The sequence below is a fragment of the Trypanosoma melophagium genome, assembly GCF_022059095.1.
Source record: "Trypanosoma melophagium isolate St. Kilda chromosome Unknown ctg8segment0, whole genome shotgun sequence".
NCBI lineage: Eukaryota > Euglenozoa > Kinetoplastea > Trypanosomatida > Trypanosomatidae > Trypanosoma > Trypanosoma melophagium.
The window spans coordinates 132,755-147,409 of NW_027125192.1; the positions used below are offsets into that span (position 1 = coordinate 132,755).

Sequence of the window (14,655 nt, forward strand, 5' to 3'; positions counted from 1 at the left end):
AAAACAAAAACAGATCACGGAAAAAAAAACAAATAGATGGCGGTTTCCGCAACTCGAAAGGGGAAAAAAATATATTCTTCCTTTTTTCTTCCAATGAAACCATCCGGGGATCATGACCCATACAAAAACAAAGAAAAAAAGAAAGCCGGATAAAAAAAAAAGCGGATCCGCGGCAACCACCGCCACCACGAAACAGGACGCCCCAGAAAAAGAAGAATAACAGCACCAACGCCCACTCCGAACCCGGGAACCCGCCGAGGCAGCAAGAAATCGGCCCCCACCACCGCCGCCGGCCGGAAAGGGCCTTTTTGCTTTTTTCGGTGGCGGCGGTGGTGGTCTGCCTTTCTGCCGCGCGGCGGGGGTTCGGATCAACCCGCGGGGATCGGAACCCCGGGGGCTCTCTTTTGGCGGGTTCCGGCGGGAAGGGCCGGTGAAGAGGAAGGGGGGGGCCCACAGCGATTTCCCCGGACTTTTTTTTGTGTCTTCCGTTTTTTTTTTTTTGTTTTCTTTTGTTCTTGTGGGATTTGGTTGCTTTTGTTGTTGCTGTTATGGTTTTCTCTGTTTGTTTTTTTTTTCCCTTAGGGAAAGGACGTGAAAAAAAGCAAAAGAAAAATAATGGCGATGATAGTAAATGATTTCTTAAGGCGTTGTTTTCAGTCCCGCGCCACCAAAAAATCCCTTACTATTGTTTTGGGAAACGAAGGAGGTGACATGGATAGTATTGTGGGTTCTATCTATTTGGCTTTCTTTCTGGAAAAAAGCTCTCTTTTGGGAGGAAAGTATTACATACCTATATTAAATTTTGAAAAAGAAGATCTTCCATTACGCAACGATGTTGTGAAACTATTTTCAAAATATGGTGTGGAAATGGATCTTATTCTTTCATGTAGAGGGAACTCCGGTATGGAAGACTATTTAGATCTTAAAGAAATTATGCCTGATGTGGTTTTGTATGATCACAATAAACTTATCGCCCCTCAAAGCTTTTTATCTGAAAGAGTTATTGCTATTGTGGATCACCATTTTGATGAGCAGTTGTACGTAGAACAAACCAAGAGACTTCGGTGCTTAGAAACTACGGGATCTGCATGTACTCTTGTTACAGAGTTATTCCGAGATGCAGGATTAAAAGTGCCTTGTGCCGAACTACTACTTGCACCAATTGTTCTGGATACTGTGAATTTCAATCCTTCCCAAAAAAAGGCAACAGATAGAGACATACAAGCAAGTCAATGGCTTATGGGACAACTTTCTGAACAAATTAATGTGGAAAAAATGTTTAGTGATTTGTCCAATTGGAAAAATGATATAATTGGTTTGAGTTTTGCTCAACATCTTCGTCGGGATTATAAAAATTTTGAGTTTCCTTTTCATGGAGGAGGTGTAGAGTCTCTGCAAATTGGAATAAGTAGTATTGCTTGTCGTTTAGATGAAATGATTGGTTCCCGTTCTATGAATGAACTTGTTGCAAGTTGTTTGGAATTTGTGAAATCAAGACAATTAGATACTCTTATCTTAACTTTCGCTGGTGAAAGAGGACCTGGGAATTATTGTCGTCAATGTGCATTCCTTGCAAGAGGTAATGTTCTTGAAGCTTTAAAGTCATACGCAAAGAGTTCACCTGAAAAGATCTGTTTCACCACTATAGATACAGCTCAACAAGATGAATGGGAAATGATTTCTTATGATTTGAGTGACCCTTCGGTTTCACGTAAGAAGCTCGCACCCTCTCTGGGTAAGTTCATCGCTGCCTGGCCAAAGTTATGAAAACCATTTTTTTTTTTTCCTTTATTTGTTGGAGGGAATAAAAGACAATATTAAAATGGAGAGGGAAAGAGAGAGAGAGAGAGAGAGAGAGAGAGATAGCGTTGTGTGACTTACATGATCCTCTACGGTGTATTTTATTCATAAAGCTCTGCTTTGTTTACCTTACCTTCTCTTCCTCATTGTTTTTTTTTTCGTTGTTTTTTTTCCCACCTCACTTCATGGAGGGTTCATGCAGGATGAGTACGCTTCTCTCACCAGAGAGTATGGAGCTCTCTGTTATCGATCCAATATGGTGTAATAATCATATTGAGTATAAAATATGCATATGGAATGGTATCGCACGAGAATTGCCGTTAAGTAGCATCTATCGTAGGTTTAGTGAAATTTATCCTGTGTTTAAAAGACTAGTTGAACTAGATCCTACTCCTCCACTACCGCCTCTGCCAGAGAAAAGGTTTTTTGGTACTAGTGATCCTATATTTATAGAGAAACGCCGAAGAGAAATTGAGAACTTTTTAAGGGCAGTCTGTAGAAATAGGTTTTTGGTACATGATGTGGCGTTTCTTTCATTAATAAGCTTTTCCGATGCCAAGGTAGCTTTGGCGTTAGAAGCTGAGAAGAGAAATGGGATTTCTAAAAGTAGTAAGGAAGGTTTGTTATCATATATAACTTTTGATCTCCCTCCTTTAAATGTGGGGGAACTGTTACTCGTAACTCGTCAGGTTTTGCGATCAACTACGTATTCATTAATAGGCGTTTTGCCTCCGTTATCACCCTGGTCACCACGACGACTTCATGCAATAATAAGAGATAATTCTGAGGAATACATTTTAAGTATAATTCAATCTCACCCATCGAGGGGTACAAATCTTACCAATAGCAAGGTAGCTGAACGATTTTGTGGTTTAGTATCACGCTCTCTTTTGCCTTGTGTGTTTTCTCCAGTTGCTGTTTTTACTGACGGGATCCGTGTATATATTATTCGAAAGATCATCAAAAATGGTTCTTTGCGTGATCGTCTTTATAATGCTACTTGGAGTACCACATCTGCGCAGAAATTTACAGGAAAGAGTAAACCCTTCCGTTCTCAATATATATCGTTCGTTGCAAGAGAAACATTGGTAATGTTAAAATCATTTCATTCTTCTAATATTCCATGTACGAATTTGCATTTGGGTAAATGTTATGATGTTGATGGAAAAATATTGTTTGCAGGTATTGAAGATATATTATTGGGTATTACACGTTTCCCTGTCGTTTTACCAGGTACTGAATTCACACATTTGGATATATTACTTCTGGGTTTACTCGTTCTGGAGATGGCTATGGGAAGGACAATTTCAGAAGAAGGAGAAACCGACTTTGTCTCTGCTTTTAAGGATCCCACAGAAGCTGTGGAAATTGATGTTAAGTCAAGAAATAGGTTTGTAACACAAATGTTAGAAGATATGACATCTTTTATTCCTAAAGAGATATTGTCCTTCCTAAGGACTATTTTTGATCCTACACACACTGTTGAAATTGATGAGTTACTGCAACATCCCTTTATTGTGAATAGGAAGCAAAAAGTATATTGTGGAGAGGATAGTAAAGGCAATATCAATGCCCAACCAATACAAGTAAAAGAAAAGGAGGTTCAACTATTTCGTGATGTTGCTCATAACTGGAAAAAGACTGTTAAAGCTGCCAGTGTTCGTTTGGTATATGAACGGGAAAGTCGATTCCATCTTAGGGAAATGAAGCAGCGAAAAGGAGATTCTAGAGGGGTTTTAGTACAGGATGTTTCCTCGTCAAGTACTTATAGCCCGCAAAAGGACCCTTTGTCTAGGGAGACATTGCCACCCAATATCACAACCGTCCAAAATCTGGAAACAAGACCGACTGTATTGGAGTGTAGGACCTATTCGTTGACTACCATAAACTCAATAATGCCATCACGACCACCGCAGCCCCCACCGAAAGGTTTACCTCCACCTCCTCCAAAAGGATTACCACCACCAACAACGCGACCAATATCGTTTTAATAAAATCTTAGTTGCTTTTGTTCCCCAAACTGCTTTGTAAACTGATTGGGGCAATATCAGTATTTTTTTTTTTTTCGTCTGCTTAATCTTTGGGAAAAAATGAGACTAAAGAAAATGGGTATCTCTCCTTCTCGCTTAATTTCCCTTTCACTCTCTTTCTTCCCATTTTTTTTTTCGAGATCGTCTCTCGTTTAGTTCTGAACAATTGATAGTATTACTGGGTAATTCTAAACAGATTCTGGCAATGACGCGTGGCAATCAGAGAGATCTTGCTCGGGAAAAAAATCTGAAGAAAACCAAAGAAAAGGAAAAGGGGCACCGTGAAGATGGATTGACTTTCGCCCAACGGAAGGAACTTGATGCAGAACGAATGCGCAAAAAACAAGCTGAGGCACAAATGAAAAGGAGTTCCGGTGAGTGATCTGAAAACCCATAAGTTTGATGTGAATGAACTGACCATACTGGGGAAAAAAAGGAATAGCAAGATTGAAAAAGGAAAAAAAACGTTATTACTATTATGTTTATTTTTGAGGATTTGAGTTAAACTTTTTTTTATTCTTTTTTTTTTTCTTTTCTGTTGTGAACACACAGATGAGACAGTTACATTTCCTCAAGGAGGTAATGAATTCCTTTTAAGTTCTCATACTCTTTTCTCTTCTTTTTTTGTTGGTCTTATTACACCGGAAGACAGTTGATAGATGGTAGTCTGAGAAAATGTCATATTATGACAAATCTGATCGTGTAGGTTATGACGATCGAGACAAAGAACTAAATGAAGAATTGGAAGCGATGCTTGCCCGTACGCCTCCTCATATTCAGAGACATCTTCAGCACCGTATTCATGATGGAATTCTTCAGCGTATGAAAGAAGAAACAACAAGGAAGTGCTGGGAGTTTGTTAAAAAATATGAGTCCTGTGTAAATACGGTTAAACCGTACAATCTAAAGGAATGCGTTCCTCATCGAGATGCTCTAAATGATTGCGCCCATGAAATTAATCGTGAGGAAAATTATCAAAAGTATCGTTTACTCTATCTTCGTGGAGAACTTTTGAAATTACATGAACAACGTCTTGGACAAAAAATGGAGACTTTGAAAGCTCGTGTACCTGATTCTATTAGAGTTTGGAAGTCTGATTATGCACCAAAGTACGCCGATATGATGTCGGACCTAGGAGCAAAGCCTCCCACAGAGGGGATTGTTGAGACTGATAATAAATGAAGGAATAGTAGGAGAAGCAAAGAAAAAGAGAGCAACAAAAGTTTTTTTTTGTTCATCCATTGATAATTTTAATAAAGATCTTTTGAATATTCTGTCATTTTTTTTTTTATTATTACTATTATTTCTTCTTATTCTTGTTATTACTACTTTCCTTCTCTTTTTTTCTATTTGTGTGAAGAAAAAGAAAAAGAAGACGTAGATGCTTCGCGCGGCTCGTTTGTGTCTCTCCTGGAGACCTGCTGCGATTCAGCACCTCCCAGATGTGGCCCCTGAACCGTATCCTAAAAAAAGAGAGGAATTACAACGACAACACCGACCTTTATCCCTTAAGGCTCGACAAGCTTTAGCGGAAAAATCAGACGAAGTACAGTATCATGTTATTACTCAAGATTGGTTCGGGCAACGTGTAGACAGTTTTCTTGCCCAACACCACCCAGAGTGGAGTTACGATACCATAAAAAAATTGGTTCAACAGGGTCATATTTACCGTTACCGTAAAAATGGAAAAAAAAAGTTTACTCGTATGACAGATAGATTGGAATTTGATGAACTACTCGTTGTACCAACCCATTCTTTTTGGGAAAAACAACTTGCTCCTCCTACCGGTGTTCTCCAAGAGGCTAAAACTCAACCACAATTTAAACTTTCTTCTCAAGTTAGAGAAATGGCACATAACATGGTATTATTTAAGAATGAACACGTTATTGTTATAAACAAACCTCATGGTGTTCCTATGATGCCAACTAGTAACCCTCAAGAAATGAATATAACCGCTATGTTACCCGCTTGGAAATATACTAATACAGTAAAGCCTATTGTGTGTCATAATCTCGACAAGGATACAAGTGGTTGTGTTGTTTTAGCTAGAACCAAAAATGCGCACCGTATGCTAGGACGAATGTTTGTTAAACGAGTAGTACCAAATAGTGTATATTGGAGTTTTTGTGTAGGTAAACCAAGCGTAAATTTTGGGAGAGTACGCATGCATTTTGAAGTTACTAGAGGTAGTAAAGGTGATATTATCATTGCACGACCTTCACCAACGAAAACGTCCAAAGTTGGTATAGCAGAATTTGTAGTTAATTCTAGTGCATTAGAATTTGGAAGTTTTGTTTCTTTTTATCCGTTAACAACACGTCGACATCAAGAACGAATTATGGCGGCACATGCTCTTCGTTGTCCAATTCTAGGTGATGCTAAGTATGGAGGAGAATCTGCGTTTCCATCGTCTTTGTCCCTGTTTTGGGATCCAGAAGATAAGGGCCTCCCATTACATTTACATCACCGAAAGATTCAGTTACCATACAAGAACAGTGCAGGGGAGTTTATTTGTGTCACCGCTCCTCTACCTCCACACATGGAGAAAACGTTTAAAAAACTTGCTTGGCCGTGTGAAGTAGATGACCCACTGATACCAGGATAGAGATTGGTTGTTGTTGTTGTTTCTCACGATATTGCATGACATACAGTTTTTTTTTTCCCCCTTCTTAACGAAGATGATTACTATTACTGGGGCACATTAATATTTACATGGGTTTTTGGGGAGGTACATGGAGTTGGGGGAAGAAAAAAAGAAAAAAAAACATGATTTTCTTTCACTCTTTCTCTCTCTTTGTATCTTTCTGATTCTGTGTTTTTTGTTACCACTTCTAAGAAGGGAATTCATTTCCTTTCAGTGTTAATGTTTTTCTCTTGGTAAGCTCTACAACATGTACTTTGTTTTTTTTTCCATATTGTAGCTTGAAGGGATATCCTATGTGGCATTATTTATCTTAAGCACTCTATTCTAACGTACACATGGATCCTCTTTTTATCACTGTAACACCACGCCTTTATTCTCTCGCTAACGGTGAAGAAATAAATATTCGGTGTTTAAATGACCGTTTGCAGGGAGGTAATGAATGGTCTGAAGTCCGAAAACGAATGCAAGCCGATGACGCATATCTTTTTCCTGATATTATGGAAGTTTCGGCTGATCCATCATCTTCTATTATATTTCTTGCTGTTAGAAACACAGAATATATGGGAAGTGGTATTACAGGTTTCGTTGTTGTTAATACCAGTTTTATTTCAACTCGTAAAGCTGTTGCCATTACTTGGATATCTGTCCTTAGCGTATTTAGAAAACTTAATATAGGACGTTTATTGCTTTATCATGTAGAAGCTTTTTGCCGAGCTAATGGAGTGGAACTAATGGAAGTTATGTACACAAATTGCTACACAATGTTGTTTAGGCGATACGGTTTTCGTGTTTCAAAGCGTCCTCGTATTTTTAGGAATAAAGCTGCACAGAAAAAAGTTATCCTTTATCGGGTTCCGCCTGTACCGTGCTGTCTCAGCAATGGTACTGTAAGAATTCGCTATGCTATTCCTGAAGACAAAAAACAATGGATATTTTGCATGTTGGAGGCGTGTGGATATAATTTTGGGGGTTGTGATATGCTGCGCTGTGTACTAGATGCTGAATTTCGTATATCCGCAAGTGAAGAAAAGACTGGTCGTATTGTGGGAATTCTTTCTATGGATGCTAGTGGATGGGTTTTGTTTGTTTCATGTGTGAAGGAGTATCGTGGACAGGGACTAGGTTCATTTATGCTGTTTCTTGCAATGGAGTGGCTGCGGCTACGAGGTGAAAAAGCTGTTTCGTTATCCCCTTTGAATAAACAGGCTATGGGTTTTTACCGGCGTTGGTCTTTTGTTGTGGATAAATATGCCAGAGTTAAGAGAAGACGAGATTCTGAAGATCACATTATACTTACACGAGAAATTTCACCAAAGGATTGTTATCTGCCCAATAAACATTTGCTTGAGGATTTTTTATCACCCACAGTAGAAGAAATCTGCGAGGGTGAACAAAAAGATGGTGAACAATAAATAAACCTCTGATGAGTGACTATTCACAAATTACGAGATAAATAGTGTTTTTCTACTACTACTACTACTACTAATACTTTTATTTCATATTTAAGATCGGGAAATAGAGTGTACATGGAATACTGAATAACATTCTTTTTTTTTTTTTTTTGTGTGTGTGTGTGCAATTTGAATTTTAAATTCATCATTTTTTTTTTTTTTGCTTCTTTTTTTTTTTCTTATGAAAATACCGGTACTATCATTCCTCCATTTGCTGTGGTAATTATCATCGTCATCGTCAATAAGCAGAACACCAGAAAAGGGGGTGGGTAGTAAAGGAAAATCAAACAGGTCTTCATTATTATTTCTAAATTCTTTAGGTGCTCTCATTCTCACAGACTGTAAGCTACCCATACGTAAGGAAGGTAGTGAAGAAAGGGGTTGTTATAGAGAAACAAAAAAACAACAATAATAACTGAAATGCCAGTGGTAGAAGTATATGGTGTGGAGCAATTTAGAGAGTTTGTAAATGATGACATGCTTACAGTTGCATGGTTTACTGCTGTATGGTGTGGTCCCTGTAAAACAATTGAGCGCCCGATGGAAAAACTCACGTATGACTTTCCAACAGTGCGGTTTGCAAAGGTGGACAGCGATACAAATTCCGAAATTGTGTCGAAGTGCAAAGTACTTCAGCTTCCAACCTTTATGCTTGTTCGAAAGGGTAAAATGCTTGGGCACGTGATTGGGGGAAATTTGGAGGCATTGAAGCAAAAAATACGGGAAAACATGAACCCAAAGTAAGGTGAGAAAAAAAAGGTGAGGCGAAAGGATGACCCAAATGATTGGTTGATTGTCTGTGATTTTGTACTCCTAGGTCTACAGAATTTGATTGCATAGGGATAGGTTAAAGTAACTGATGAAATATGGTAAGAAAAGTTTTTTTAGTTGTTCTTGTTGTTGTTATTGTACTTCTTTTTTTTTCCTTTTTTCTCCTTGCTGTTTCGGTAAAGGTTTACTGAGTTGAGAAAAGCACCACAAACACACACACAGGCACAGGCACAGGCACAGCGACTGGTTCGGTAATATTAAGCCGGTCAAACACAGAGAGCGAACAAACGATAGGAAGAATTTCTTTTTTTTTCTACTATTACTACTATTACCACTATTACTATTACTATTACTACTAGTTTTTTTTTAATTTCAATGAGTGCAGCACGACAGAATTATCTTCAGATCCGCGAACAGCAGCAACTCAACCGCGAGCGGGCGCGAGAGGCGGCTGCTGAACGCCAGCGGGAAGAAGAAATGATCCAACGGCAGAAGGCCCAATATAATCACGTCCCCTCCCATGGCTACGGCCTGTCGGCGGGTAGAGGAAGCGATGATGTGGAGATTAAAGTGTTCATTCGTGAGTGCGATGCCGATCGGGCGCAGTCCTTCTCCTTTATGGAGAGTGACGTGGAGCAGCGGCGTGTGATCGCCGAACACGCACCCAGGCCGCAACAAACCCACCGACTCCCTGCACTCCCAACCCAGTCTAAACAACATCAATCACATCAATCACAACAACAACAACAACGGTCACAACAGTCATCGGCGAAGGGGGCGAACGCCGTGCGGGGGACGGTGCCAAAGTACATTCTCCAACGCAAAGCGGAACTCGCCGCAGAAAAGGCGGCCGTACTGCGAGAGGCGGAGCGACAGAAAGAAATGGCCAAATACCCGCCAGGACACCGGCCAGTAACAGAGGAAGAGCGGAAGGAAACACTCGCCAAACTTGCACTCCGGCGAAAGGAGTTGGAGGGCGAGCTACATAAGATTCCTATTCGTTTTGACACACAGTCTATTAGAGCGAGACGAAGTAAAATTGAAGGTGAGCTGAGAGAGATTGATGAGGCAGAGCGTAAGTTCAGCTCAAACAAACAGCTCTTCGTCCCCATTTAATCAAAATTACTTTAAAAAAGTGCGGAAACGCATGATGCATAAAGAACTATATACATCTTTATTTGGAGGCGGAGAAAGGTGACAATACTGCACGTAAAGGTCCTTTGTTTTCCCCCATCTCGGTGATTTTAGTGCAGCTCGTTTTTTTTTTTTTTTCGGCGCGTTTGTGCTTTTTCCTTGTCTCTTTTTTTTTTTTTTTGCGATGTGTAAGATGTTTGCGTGAAGTCCCATTTTTTTCTCGCTTCACAAGATAAAAATCTCACCGTATTGGTGCGCAAAGTGCTATATTCAAACTTTTTTCTTCTTCCATCCTTTTGTTTTTTCTTTGCATACTTTTCTTTTTATTTCTTTCTTTTTTTTCTTTCTTTCTTTCTTTCTTTCTTATTTACACACTATTCTCAATTTACACACATAGACACACAAGGAGACAGAGAGAGTGGGGGGTAAGGTAAGCAATAGATAGATCATTGAACAAGAAAATATAGGTGGTGTATGTTTGTGTGTGAGAGAGATTTTTTTAGAAGTTTTAGTTCTTGTTACTGTTGTTTTTTTTTTGTTTGTTTACTAGATCCTGCAGTTGTATATCATGAGTTACCGAGAACAATTAATTGAATTTTACAAAAAACATAATCCTGCCAAATTGAATGAAGTAGACGCACTCCTTCGTACATTTGCAGGCAGAGAAGAATCTATGTTCGCTGCCCTACGTAAAAAATATAAAGAAGGGGGAATTGTAGAAAAAAATGAAAACTCATCTTTAGTAAAAAGTGATCCTTCAGAATCTAACTTGAATACTGCATTACGAAAAGATGATGTGCAAATTGAATTAAATAGTCTTATCCAAGACATGGAATCTGTTGATTTAGACAAACTTTTGAGACAATTGAGGGGTAAACCAACCGTTGGAGGTGATCTCCTTACTCATGCACTAACTTTTATGAAACATTTTTCCTCATGCGCTCGTCGATTTCAGGAACTAAGTAAGACAGTAGTGCATACAAAGACTACTGCTACCAATTATGATAAGTCAATTCAAACTGAGAATGTGGAAACTGAACGACACAATGTGGGTGTGCAGGCAGTTGCAGCAGTTGTAGATGTAGATGTGCAAACGGATGTAGTTAGTCATGAAGACATTAGCAGCGGTAAGAGTAGTGTCAGTAGTCCTTGTAAAAATGGCGCATACAGTTCTGAAGAGAGTAATTCAGCGGAGGAAGAAGTGAATATTGCACGAATGAATGAAAATATTAGAATAGGATTATCTAATGTTGCTCCGCTGATGCATTCAAAAGAAGCAGAAGAAGATGAAGAAAAATGGTTTCCTCAACGCCGTGCTATCGGTAGAGTACATAGACTGAAACCTGATACGCACAAACATAGCGAAGTCATTGGCACTCTGTTAGCTAAGGGACAAGTGGGTGATACTGACTCTATCACTCTTCAGCCTGGTGTGTATTATGAAAATTTATCTTTTATAGATTCTGGTGAAGTGGAAATTGTAGCTGCTTTTCCTGGTGCATTAGTGACTATTAAACCAATAAGTGATTTAGAGCCTATTATTCGTGTGGAGGGTACAAATACGCGACTACGGGTAAGTGGGATTGTTTTTTCACAAAATGATACTCACAACACGATAACAAGAGATTCATCCTCCTCTCAGAAACCGCTAATTACTGCTGTATCTGCAGCCCATGTGGAGTTCCATGGATGTCAGTTCTTTCAAGGGAGTTGTGCAGTGGAGGCGATTGGTTTAGACACAACTGTACATCTGCGCCTCTGTGTAATTTCCGCCTGTTCCTTCGCTGGTGTGTTTCTGCATCATGGAGCCACCGTAGTGTCGCTGCAGTGTAGCCTGCGGCTGTGCGAAGCGGGTATTCGTGTGGCGGGCCCCTCCTCTTTTCGCGCCACAGAAACCGTGATGGAGACAAACACGACCGATGGTGTTGTTGGATACGCCGGGGCATTGGTAACATTGCGGCGCTGCAGTATTCTGCGCAATGGGGGTAATGGTTTGTTTATCGCCAGTGGTGCTACACTTGTCTTGCGGGACTGTACGGTGGAGTTGAATGGACTCTACGGTGTACAGCGACTGCAGGGATCTTTGCTGCATTTGAAGGATAGTGTAATGCGGGATAACGCACTGCTTCCCATCAACAACGTGGATGCTGCATAAAGGATCCGTGATGAGATGAGGCAAACTAGTTGACCATATATATGGCGAATAAGGATCTGAAGAAGGGAAAAATGGAAAGTTGGTTCGCGCTGATTGATTTTCGACGGTGGTGTGTGGGAAAACAAAGATAGGTTTCCTGTCTTTCATTTTTATTTTTTTTGATTATTGTTTACATTTTAATCAATTTTCGAATGGGATGATATGTTGTGATGGTGGTGGTTGTTTTCTTTCCCTTTGCTCATCTTTTTTTGTTTTTTTTTTTTTTTCACATTTGATGGATTCCATATTTTCTTGGAATTCCTTTCTCCATCATTGTGCATATACTCAAGTACATTCTTCTTAGAACTTCTCTCTCTCTCGTTTTGTTTCTCGACAACTATTGCATACAGCCTCATTATCATCGACAAGAAAAAGAAGAGCAAAAAGAAGAATGAACGACGATGAACTGGAGGAGTTATTTGCCTTTAGTCAGTACACTGCCAATTCCGCCGTACCTTCCGCATTTTCCTCTTCTTCCTCCTCAGCAGCCGGACTGCGTGAAAATTCCTCTATTAACACTGTTCGAACAGAGGGAAAGAGAAAGAAAAGTAGTTTTTCTACCACACCATCTCTACCTGAGACCCTGCAACTGCTGCCTGAGATAGAAGAGAAACTTTTTGACTATCAAAAAGAAGGAATTCATTGGCTTTATGAAAGACATCGAAAAGGTCGTGGATGTCTGCTGGCGGATGAAATGGGACTTGGAAAAACGGTTCAGGTATCTACTTTTATTGGTGCTATTTATATGCATAAATATGCTACAAGTACCATCATTATTGTACCCCCTACTTTATTACCTATATGGGAATCTGCATTATTGCAATGGGGACGTTTGGGGCCACCAATAGTTGAAGTTATACATAATGATCCCAAGGCAAAAAGATTACAACGGTGGAGACGTCTTAAACATGGTACATCTTGTATTTTTCTTACTACATATGGTGTACTACGCCAAGACAGTACCGCAATGGGAGTGCGTATGGTGGATTACGTTATTATGGATGAGGCACACTTAATTAAGGATGCCTCTACACAAGCTTTTCAGTGTGCCATGTCACTCTCATCAAGACATCGTATTGCTATTACAGGAACTCCATTAATGAATAATTTTGAAGATTTATGGAGTATCTTTCAGTTTGTTGATGGTTCTATTCTTGGTTTTAATCGAGCAGATTTTCGATCTATTAATGCTGTATTGTTGCGTGGAAATGAACGTGATGCTATTGAAAAGGAACGTAATGATGCTAGTAGGCAACTTGCACTTATTCAAGACGCTATACGACCATACATGCTGCGTCGTGACAAGCGTCAACTTCAGACGCTACAAGTTGAAAAGCGAGATTTGGTGGTTTGGGTACGCCTAGACAGGATACAAGAAGAACAATACCGCACTCTTATTGATAGTGATCGTGTGGCCATGACGTTTCGAAACCCCGATAATTCACAGTCTCTTGTTCTTCTTACATCCTTAATGAAGACCTGCGACCATCCATGGCTCAACCTAAGTGATGAGGCGTATCGAGAGGCCTTTCAATCTCCATTTTCACCCCACAAGGTGGATGTGGATTTTGGTGATGTTTTTAGCAGCTCCAAAATCACCTCTGCGCTTGCGTTAGTTGTTAAATGTATTGGTGAGGGACGCAAGACACTTATCTTCTCCCGCTCAAAACGACTCCTCGACTTATTTGCGATTGCCCTTCACACCCGGTGGATTGCGTTTGCCCGCCTGGACGGAGATGTCCCTGTGGAGACCCGCGTGGAGACGATGCGGCGTTTTAACGATACGGCTGGTTTGTTTGTCTGTTTATTAACAACACAAGTGGGAGGTGTTGGACTCACCGCGGCGGCCGCCTCTGCCGTTGTGCTGCTCGATCCAAGTTGGAATCCCTCAACAGATGCGCAGGCCATTGATCGCGTGCATCGCATTGGGCAAACGCGAGATGTGGTGGTCTACCGCCTTATCACATGCGGTACGGTGGAGGAGAAAGTGTATCGCAATCAGGTGTTTAAGGGAATGGCCGCACGGCAGGGAACGACAGCCGCACAGGCAGAGAATAATGACAGGGCGGAGTTCTATCGCTACTTCACACGACTGCAACTGCGGAGTATGTTTGAATTGGGCACACACGACAGAAGTGAGACGGCAGCACAGTTGGAGTGTTTGCATCCCAATAGCGTACCTGCAGAGGAAAGGGCAAAACTGACGGCATTACCGTTTGTGTGTGATGTGAGTAATAACAGTTGTGTGCATGTGGAGGCGGTTGCAGAAACAGACGAAGTGGAAATGGAGGAGAGTAGTATAAATAGCACATCTCGCACGGTGGTAAAGCGTAGACGACCAACCGGACCAACTGCTTCGCTTGCAAAGGGGCAACGTCGAGAACTTCTTAGTCAGGAAGAGTTATCAGAAATTCTTCTACAACTGGAAGATGGCAGTAATGCGAGTTATTCCGTTGCTGAGTCTATGCTAGCAAATGATGATTAGTGTATGATGTTCTATTTCTCTCTCTCTCTTTCTTTCTTTCTTTCTTTCTTTCTTTCTTTCTTTCTTTCTTTCTTTCTTTCTTTTTTATTATGTTATACAGTGGATAATGAATTGGTGCACAATTGCTTTACGTATGACTCTTTTGA

General features: G+C 40.3%; 9 protein-coding genes across 9 annotated transcripts; all 9 read left to right on the forward strand.

The window, feature by feature from the left end:
* Window positions 1-615: 615 nt before the first annotated feature.
* On the forward strand, window positions 616-1,767 carry LSM04_001628 (DDH domain; the record flags this gene model as incomplete). Its single annotated transcript, XM_067333182.1, has 1 exon — window positions 616-1,767. The coding sequence occupies one exon, from the start codon at window positions 616-618 to the stop codon at window positions 1,765-1,767; it is 1,152 nt and encodes a 383-aa protein (XP_067186027.1).
* A 218-nt stretch (window positions 1,768-1,985) lies between these two features.
* Window positions 1,986-3,791, forward strand: LSM04_003095 (Phox homologous domain; the record flags this gene model as incomplete). The annotated part of the gene is made up of 1 exon (XM_067333183.1): window positions 1,986-3,791. The coding sequence occupies one exon, from the start codon at window positions 1,986-1,988 to the stop codon at window positions 3,789-3,791; it is 1,806 nt and encodes a 601-aa protein (XP_067186057.1).
* Window positions 3,792-4,505: 714 nt separating this feature from the next.
* LSM04_004962 (Cytochrome c oxidase biogenesis protein Cmc1-like) lies at window positions 4,506-5,012 on the forward strand (the record flags this gene model as incomplete). The annotated part of the gene is made up of 1 exon (XM_067333184.1): window positions 4,506-5,012. The coding sequence occupies one exon, from the start codon at window positions 4,506-4,508 to the stop codon at window positions 5,010-5,012; it is 507 nt and encodes a 168-aa protein (XP_067186091.1).
* A 199-nt stretch (window positions 5,013-5,211) lies between these two features.
* Window positions 5,212-6,435, forward strand: LSM04_005787 (Pseudouridine synthase; the record flags this gene model as incomplete). Its single annotated transcript, XM_067333185.1, has 1 exon — window positions 5,212-6,435. One exon carries the CDS (start codon window positions 5,212-5,214, stop codon window positions 6,433-6,435), a length of 1,224 nt encoding a protein of 407 aa, XP_067186107.1.
* A 374-nt stretch (window positions 6,436-6,809) lies between these two features.
* LSM04_003405 (GNAT domain) lies at window positions 6,810-7,886 on the forward strand (the record flags this gene model as incomplete). The annotated part of the gene is made up of 1 exon (XM_067333187.1): window positions 6,810-7,886. The coding sequence occupies one exon, from the start codon at window positions 6,810-6,812 to the stop codon at window positions 7,884-7,886; it is 1,077 nt and encodes a 358-aa protein (XP_067186066.1).
* Window positions 7,887-8,345: 459 nt separating this feature from the next.
* On the forward strand, window positions 8,346-8,669 carry LSM04_002481 (Thioredoxin domain; the record flags this gene model as incomplete). The annotated part of the gene is made up of 1 exon (XM_067333188.1): window positions 8,346-8,669. One exon carries the CDS (start codon window positions 8,346-8,348, stop codon window positions 8,667-8,669), a length of 324 nt encoding a protein of 107 aa, XP_067186046.1.
* Window positions 8,670-9,071: 402 nt separating this feature from the next.
* Window positions 9,072-9,812, forward strand: LSM04_007842 (Enkurin domain; the record flags this gene model as incomplete). Its single annotated transcript, XM_067333189.1, has 1 exon — window positions 9,072-9,812. The coding sequence occupies one exon, from the start codon at window positions 9,072-9,074 to the stop codon at window positions 9,810-9,812; it is 741 nt and encodes a 246-aa protein (XP_067186148.1).
* A 586-nt stretch (window positions 9,813-10,398) lies between these two features.
* LSM04_007084 (Right handed beta helix domain) lies at window positions 10,399-11,985 on the forward strand (the record flags this gene model as incomplete). Its single annotated transcript, XM_067333190.1, has 1 exon — window positions 10,399-11,985. The coding sequence occupies one exon, from the start codon at window positions 10,399-10,401 to the stop codon at window positions 11,983-11,985; it is 1,587 nt and encodes a 528-aa protein (XP_067186132.1).
* A 430-nt stretch (window positions 11,986-12,415) lies between these two features.
* On the forward strand, window positions 12,416-14,509 carry LSM04_007903 (SNF2-related; the record flags this gene model as incomplete). The annotated part of the gene is made up of 1 exon (XM_067333191.1): window positions 12,416-14,509. The coding sequence occupies one exon, from the start codon at window positions 12,416-12,418 to the stop codon at window positions 14,507-14,509; it is 2,094 nt and encodes a 697-aa protein (XP_067186150.1).
* Between the last annotated feature and the right edge of the window lie 146 nt (window positions 14,510-14,655).